This window comes from Dama dama, chromosome 12, assembly GCF_033118175.1.
Source record: "Dama dama isolate Ldn47 chromosome 12, ASM3311817v1, whole genome shotgun sequence".
Classification (NCBI taxonomy): Eukaryota; Metazoa; Chordata; class Mammalia; order Artiodactyla; family Cervidae; genus Dama; species Dama dama.
The window spans coordinates 74,881,103-74,889,627 of record NC_083692.1 but is presented as its reverse complement, the minus strand read 5'-3'; the positions used below and the strand labels follow the sequence as shown (position 1 = coordinate 74,889,627).

Below are 8,525 nucleotides of genomic sequence, written 5' to 3'. Positions count from 1 at the left end.
TCCCTCTGCCCTTCTTGGACCAGATGGGTTATATTTGAGATTCACCCCAGTACTGTTCACTCCAGGGTCTCAGCTTTAGCATGCACAGAAAAACCAACAAAGTCCAGGACTAACCCCCAAACTCACCCTTCACTCTCTCCCAACTTTCCCCCCATATCAGTGCAGACTTTTTTCACCTGCCTTTCCAGCCCAGCCCAGTGGACACCGGGCTGGCTCATTCCACCACATCCCCTCATCCTCCTTGGCTTCCGAGTTTGCTTTGCTCAGCACCAGGACCTGACCTCCAAGTGGAAGAGGGGAGGAGGTAATCTCGGGTCAGGCCCAGGGGATTGGGTGTTGGAGTTTGGGCACCAGGAGAGGGCCCCTGGCCTGCCAGCAATGGCTATAATTAGCCGGGCGCCACCACTAACAGGGAGAGGGTTGCATTCCCTCTGCCACTCCGTCAGAAGTAGAGCAGGCCCAAGTGAGAGGATAAGTGGGACGCTGGTGTCTTAGGAGGGTGACTACTGGGATGGGGGCGAGATGGGCGGGGTACAGTTTCAGGCACTGGATTTTTACTCATTGTTCTGGCCTTTGCGGCCCCCAGTGCACTCCATAGTTGCCTGGTGTAGCCTAGATGCTGGAGCCCTGGGATAGGGGGAGACGGTTGAAGTAGGAAATGAGGCTGGAGGCAGGGCTTCCTCTGGCCCCTGGGGTCCAGCTCTTACCCTCTCTTCTCTTTCCTCTTCCTACCTGTAGCGATCCAGCGAACTTGGGCCATGAGCCTCTCGGACTCCACAGGTCATCCCTCGGCGGCAGAGCAAGTCTCTCTTCTGGTCCAGAAGGACGACCTTGACCTCCCTTTGCCCACCCGGAGAACCCCCTCCTGGCCTCCGTCTCCGGATGAGGATCCTGGTTTGCCCCCCTTTCCTCTGGAAGAGCCTGGCCCCAGGCCCATGACCCCAGGGAGCCTTCCTTCTCCAGCCCTGTCCCTGGAGGAAGAAGAGGAGGAGGAAGATGAGGAGGATGGAGAAGACTCCGCGGAGCCCGAGGGGCTGTGCAGCGAGGAGCATCCCAGCCAGTTTTTCGCGGAGGCACAGCGGCTGCGGGAGCAGAGGTTGCTGCTGGACGAAGAGGTGTCAGTCGGGGGGAGAGCATATGGGGTGCATCGGGTGATCTTGGCCGCAGTTAGCAGCCTCTTCAGAGGCAGGCTGCTGGGCGGCAGAGGTCCGCAATCCCCCCTCAGCCTGGACATAACCCCGGCGGCCTGGGAGGCCGTGCTGACCTTTGCTTACGAGGGGGTGCTGGGACCCGCCCCACGGGAGGATGTGCTGGTCGCCGCAGAAGCCCTGGGAGCCCCCCGGGTAAAGGCTGCGGCCCAGTGGGGACGCCAGGGGGCTGGAAGTGGACGGGAGGATGAAAAGCAGACCAGTCAGGCAGAGGAACTGAGAGAAAACCTGCGCAGCATTGAGCTTCTGTACCAAGAAGGAATCGGGTGCGACCTGGAGCTGGAGGCAGGCGGCTGCCGGCTGCGGGGTGAGGGCCTGGCGGGGGGCGGCGGGGGCGGGCATTGCACTGAGGCAGGTGCATATGCCACCTGGAATGGTGTGTGCAAGCAGTAGCTGATTCGATCCCTAGCATAGTGCTTTTGATCCCTGCTGAAATCAGAATTTCCCAGGGGGTGGCCTTTGGCGCCTCTCCTGACCCACTGAGAATGGGGCATGCGCAGTTGAGTTGTTTTCCTGGGCGCACTGATTTATGCAGTGGCTTTTCCTATGCCCAGAAACAAGAAACTTCCAGTCAGCTGGCAGGCGCTAAGGTATAGTCCATGCCAGTAGAACAAGCAGAAGGTGATTGACTCAAACAGAGATTAACTAAAGGCTCTTCTTGGCATCTTCTATTTAAGACATAGGAAAAACTAGAGGAACATGGTGGAAAAATTTATCGTGTGTCCTTTTGCCTAAGTGAGCTTAGGCTAAGTGTCTGACACCATGTCAGACAAGGGCCCTACAGCTCATGAGCAAGGTCTGGTACGGTTTCCCCAGAATCTACAGCTGCCAGGTTGTGGCATTTTGAAGTTAATTCTGCTCATCACTAGGAAAGCTAAAGTGAAAGTCACTCAGTCGTGTTTGTGGAATTCTCCAGGCGAGAATACTGGAGTGGGTAGCCTTTCCCTTCTCCGGGGGATCGTCCCATCCCAGGGATCGAACCCAGGTCTCCCACATTGCAGGCAGATTCTTTACAAGGGACGCCCCAAGGAAAGCTAAAGAGGATTGAATACGTTGAGAATTATTCAGATTCTGCTAACATTTAGTGAGGTACTGGGTACCAGAAATTTTTTTTTTTACACATGCCATCTCTTTTAATCTCAGGTATTTCTAGCTGCAGATAAAGAATATTAAACTCAGATGTTAACTGGTGAAAATCAGGATATAAGCCCACATCCATTAGCCCAGTCTGCTCTCACTAGTCCATACATTGCTTCTTATGCAGCCAAACCAAAGGCACATAGCACCTGGAAAATGGAGCCAGAGTGTAGACATAAAAAAGTTTAAAATTAAAAGGGATTAGTTTAGATATTATCTAGTTCAGTGCTTACACCTTACTGATAAGAAAATCAGACTTTAAGACATGCCCAAAGTCACATAGCTACTACTCATTAGAAAAATGACTGGGACCCAAAGTGCTTCTGGGATTCCCAGAAGGAAAGGCATCCTTTCTTAGTCAGCTTGAGTTGCTGTAACAAAAATACCATAGACTGGGTGTTTTAACAACGGAAGTTTATTTCTCTTGGTTCTGGAGACTGGATCAGGGTGCCAGCATGGTCAGGTTCTGGTTAGGGCCTCCTTTCCAGTTTATAGGTGGCGATGTTCTCACTATATTGTCACATGGCAGAGAGGGACACAGAAAGATGGATTATCTCATGTCTCCTCTTATAAGAGTACTAATCCCATACATTTGTTTCTGGAAAAGGAAATGGCAACCCACTCCAGTATTTTTGTCTGGAGAATCCCATGGACAGAGGAGCCTGGCGGGCTATAGTCCATGAAGTTGCAAGAGTCAGACACAACTTAGCAACTAAACCACCACATTTGTTTCATTTCTTTATTTTTTGCTGAAGTTTAAAGTATTTCACTCATAAATACTTGGGTGTGTGTCTCTCTAAAAGAGGACATTTTCTCATATAACCACACTATCTAACAAAATTAATGTTAGTCACTCGGTCATGTCCATCTCTGCATATGCAACCACATGGACTGTTGCCCACCAGGCTCCTCTGTCCATGGAATTCTCCAGACAAGAATACTGGAGTGGGTTGCTATTCCCTTCTCCAGGAGATCTTTCCTGACCCAGTGATTGAACCCGGGTCTCCTCCATTGCAGGCAGACTCTTTACTGTCTGAGCCACCAGGGAAGCCCTTCTCTCAATATCACCTCCTCCACACTGAAATTTTCTCATTTGTCCAAAATAATGTCTGTTAGAGCTGTTCTGCTCAATCCAGGAGCCAATCAAGGTTTACACTGAACTCAGATGTCTCTGAAGCTTCCTTTACTCTTGTCCAATCCTCTCCCCTTTTTTTTCCTCCCTTTTTTTATGACGACTTATTGAAGAAACAAAATTAGTTTTCCTATAGAAAGCTCCAGTTTCTAGATTTGTATGCATTTTCCTTCTGTGTTTTTATTTTAAACTTGGTCTTTTAGCCTCTCAATTTCCTATAAACTTGAATTTAATCTAAAGGTTTGATTAGATTTAAGTTAAATATTTTGATCAGAATACTTCATACTTGATGCCAACTGCCTCAGATTGAGTTACATTAGGAAGCATATGTTGTTGTTGTTCGCTAAGTTGTGTCTGACTCTTTGCCACCCCATGGACTGCTGTATGCAAGGCTCCCCTGTCCTTCATTAACTCCTGGAGTTCAGATTCATTTCCGGTGATGCTATCTAACCATCTCATCCTCTACTGTCCCCTTCTCCTTTCGCCTTCAAGCATATGAGTTCTAGTTATTTAACAACATTTAAAAAAATATTTATTTGGCTGTGTTAGGTCTTCGCTGCTACACAAGGGCTTTCTAGTTGTGGCATGCAGGCTTGAAAGAACATGGGCTTAGTTACCCTGTGGTACATGGGATGTTAGCTTCCTGACCAGGGATCAAACCCACGTCCCCTGCACTAGAAGATGGATTCTTAGCCACTGGACCACTAAGAAAATCCCCTAACAACATTTTAAATAATTTATTTATTTTTAGTTTTTAATAGGACATTTTCAGTGTCATGAGTGCCATGCATATAAGCAGGGAACTGATACACAAGTATGCTTAATGCAGCCTGGCAGCAGTCACAAGGCATGACACTCTGCCCAGACAGCTACTACATGGAGATAAAAAATAAATCACTCCCTTTCACTAGGACTCAGTTTCCTTATCTTAAAATGAGTGATTGAACTAGATGGTTTTGAAGGTCTCCAGTTTACAGTGTTGTGATTCCATAACTCTATTAAGGAGGTGGGTATGCAAAGAAAAACTATAACACGTGGGAAGTATGAAGCACTAAATCTTGGGTAAGAGAAGATGACAGATGAGGTTGAATCATAGCCATTCCTGAGTGTGGTGCCATTTTCTAAGTAAAATCTGACTAACAGAATGGCTGATGTCAGTGACTCTTCTAATTGTAGAGGAAAGAATTTTATTCTGTGCACAGTATGGGAAGACCTATATAAGTTGCACATTGGTCTTTGCAGTTTATTTTTTACCCCCTTTTAGCAAATGTTCTTTATAGCCTCTTCTCCACTTAATCAGTCAGGACCCTTTTTCTAATTGGCCTGCATCAAAAAAACTAAAGCAATGTTTTTCAAGGGGCTTCCCAGGTGGCTCAGTGGTAAAGAATCTGCCTGCCAATGCAGGAGACAAGGAAACACACAATTGAACCCTGGGTGGAGAAGATCCCCTGGAGGAGGAAATGGTAACCCGATCCAGATTTCTTGCATGAAAAATCTCATAGACAGAGGAGCCTGGCAGACTATGGTCCATGGGACTGTAAAGAGTTGGACACGACAGAGCACATGCACACAATGTTTTTCAAAGTGTCTTCAGGTCACTAACATGAGAATCATGCAGGGTGCTTGAAAATGTTAAAACACAAATCCCTAGGGTCTCCCTCTGGAGCTACTGGGTCAAAATCTCTGGGGGTGGGCCTATGAAAATTTCATTTTAACAAGCACCTAGTGGTGTTCTGGTGCGCATATCACAGTTTAGCCTGTGGTCTTGGGTGGTTGGCCCAAAGTTGGGGTTGTGAAATTGAGAGAGTGCCAAGCGGTTTGCAACACTCTGGATTCCCCTCTGCTTCTCCCTCTTGCAGTGCACCGAGCAGCCCTCGCCTGTGGCAGTGAGTTCTTTGGGGCCATGCTCCTGAGTGGGATGAGGGAATCCCAGGGCACAGAGGTGTCTCTGCACACCATCTCTGCCCAGGACCTGCGACTCCTCGTCTCTTTTGCCTACTCTGGGGTTGTGCGGGCCAAGTGGCCAGGACTACTGAGAGCTGCCCAGGCTGCTCTGCAGTACCAGAGCTCCTCCTGCCTGGCTCTGTGCCAGAAAGCTTTGGCACGAGGCCTCAGCCCTGCCCGTTGCCTGGCTCTGATCCCCATGGCAGAAGCCCCAGGGCTGGAGAGGCTCTGGAGCAAAGCCCGTCACTACCTCCTCAGCCACCTGCCCGCTGTGGCTTTGTGCTCCACTTTCCCAACTTTACCGGCAGCCTGCCTGGCTGAGCTCCTGGACAGTGATGAGCTACACTTGCAGGAGGAGTTCGAGGCCTTTGTGGCTGCACGGCGTTGGCTAGCTGCCAACCCCGACACCCAGGAGTCAGATGCCAAGGCCCTGCTTCGATGCGTCCGCTTTGGCCGTATGTCCACCAGGGAGCTGCGGAGGGTAAGGGCGGCCGGGCTGCCTCCACCCTTGAGCCCCGACTTGCTGCATCAGGTGATGGTGGAGGCTGAGGTTCCAGGACAAGAGAGACGGAGGGAGCCTGACCAGGCCCTGGTGGTGATTGGCGGGGATGGGCTCAGATCAGACATGGCCGCCAGAGAGCCGTCCCGAGGAGTGTGGTGGGCCCGGGCCTTTCGCTGTGGCATAGGACTGGTTCGAACTGTGGAGTGGGGGCGGCTGCCTGCCCTGCCTGCCCCCGGGCGCTTCCGGCACGGGGCTGCGAGCCTCGCAGGAAGTGTGCTCTACGTGTGTGGGGGACAGGATTTCTACAGCCACGCTAACACCCTGGCTTCGACTCTCAGGTACGGATGGGCTCCAGACAGTGGCAGGCCCCCAGGTGGGCACCTGAGGGAGTTTGCGGGCCAGCCAACAGCAGACGCCCAGGGTCACACTTCCCATCTCTTGTCCCACTGTCTCCAGGTGGGACCCCAGTCAAGAGGACTGGGAAGAGATGGCACCTTTGTGCCAGCCTCGGAGCCTTTTCCCCCTGGTGGCGCTGGATGGACTGCTTTATGCCCTGGGTGGACGAGACAGTGGTATTGCCCTCAGGTCTGTGGAGACTTATAATCCTGAGCTCAATGTCTGGAGGTGAGCAGGGAAGGGGGTGTTTCAGGCATCAGGGGTCTTGGCAGAGGAAAGCTGAAGATGGCTGATGCCTGACCACGTGCTCTGTTCTCCACAGGCTGGCACCTCCTCTTCCCGCACCACGCTTTGCCCACGCAGCTGCTGTTTTGGAGGGCCAGCTCTACCTGAGCGGTGGCTGCAGCGAGACTGGCCAGTACCAGGCCTCGTTGCTGCACTACGACCCCAAACTTGAGAAGCCGGCGACACTTCTGAGCCCTATGGGGGTGCCTCGGGCTGGCCACGTCATGGCTGCTCTGGGTGGGCGGCTGTATGTAGCAGGTGGGCTAGGTCAGACTGGGGACTTGCTGAGCTTTGAGGCCTACGATCCAAGTACCGGTAGCTGGACTCACCTGACCCCCCTGCCCTCCCCCCATGTCGGGGCTGCAGGTGCCGTGCTGCAGGGGGAGTTGCTGGTGCTGGGGGGCTACAGCCACCGTACTTATGCCCCCTCCCACCTTATCCATGCCTATTGTCCTGGCCTGGGCCGATGGCTGTGCCTGGGAACTCTGCCGAGGCCTCGGGCTGAGATGCCTGCCTGCATCCTGACCCTGCCCGCTGTGCAGCACGTGGCTTTGGTTCCCACACGGCATCAGACTAAACCTGCTGGGTGAGAGGGAAGCAGTGGTGGATGGAGGGAGGAAGGGATAAGAGAGGATAGAGAAGATGAATGCAGGGAGAAAGAGAAGGCTTTGTTCATCACAGCATTTCATTCTAGCGCAGTGCTTTACAACTCATAAATCGCTTTTGTAAAAAGGTGGTTCTGGAATTCCTAGGGAGAGTATGGGGGAAGGAGAGGCAGTTGAATATCGAGGTAAGGAGAAGAGACCCAGGGGCAACTCTACAAGGTTTAGGGACTCTGGCTCGATTCTTGGTGGGGAAAGTGCATCTAACTAGGAAGACAGTCATGAAACATCAGTAGCAAAGGTGTAGGGGCCATGAGAGAACAGTCAGGAAAATTATGATTCTGACCAATGGATGAAGGAGAAAAATGAGGAAAGGTCACCTGTGAAAAGAGTTGAGGAGTGTGTCGGGAGGATTGTAACTGCTGCTTCTTTTTAGTCTCCAATTCCTGGGACACCCAAACCCTCTTGATGATGTTCTTTCTCAGGTAGCTGGTAGACCCAGTCTAGCGTTTCCTCAGCCACACACCGCAGGCTGCCTCTAAGAGCCTCTTGGATTTCAATCTGAGGACAAAGTTCCCTTCTGGACCCGGTATAGCACAGGGGCCCATGATGCCAGGGCCACCAGGCAGGAAGGCTGCAGGTGGGGAAGATGAGGAGAAAGAGGGAGGCGTCCATGTGGAAAGGGAGGAAAGATTTGAGGGCATGGGTTGGGAGAAGTCAGGAGCTGATTGGCTTCTTTCCTTCCCTTTGGGATGAATCGAGGGATCAGGAGGGAAAGCGGTACAGTTGTGGTGTGAGGTCCTAAGTTGTGAGAGGAAGCGGCAGAGAGGAGAGAGGCAGAGAAGACGCAGGAAAGTGGTTTCTTTCTCTGTTCCTTTCTTCTAGAGTTTTTTGAATCCATTTCCCTTTTTCCTGGCCAGGGAAAGCTGAGTCAGATGTTTCCTCTCTCTCTTCCTCCACCCTGCTTTTCCGTCCCCTTCCCCCTTCTCTTCTATCTTTTCTCCTTTCTCCCTCACAGTTAGAAATTATCTACTGTGTGCTCGGTACACTTTGAGGCACTAAGGACCCCAAGGTCAGGGATTTTGACCGAACACAGACTTGTGAACAAATACAAGTTTTACAGTGGGCTTAGAGGTATGGACACTTGCCTTACAGCTCTCAAAAGAGCCTCGCACCTCACATGCCTCACAGTTGAAGGTATGAAAGCCCAGAGGACAGAGAGGGAACTCTGTCCAGGGAAGACTTGAGGGAAGGCATCATTTGATGGGTATAGACTGAACTGGATCTTGAAGGTTCCCTAGAAACTCACCAGTCTGAGA

General features: G+C 51.4%; 1 protein-coding gene across 1 annotated transcript; it reads left to right on the top strand.

Annotated features, from left to right (window-relative positions):
• The first annotated feature begins 758 nt into the window (after nt 1–758).
• Nucleotides 759–8,243, top strand: KLHL33 (kelch like family member 33). The gene is made up of 4 exons (XM_061158469.1): nt 759–1,515; nt 5,337–6,261; nt 6,380–6,547; nt 6,642–8,243. The coding sequence occupies exons 1-4, from the start codon at nt 759–761 to the stop codon at nt 7,192–7,194; spliced, it is 2,403 nt and encodes an 800-aa protein (XP_061014452.1). The 3' UTR covers nt 7,195–8,243.
• Nucleotides 8,244–8,525: the final 282 nt, after the last annotated feature.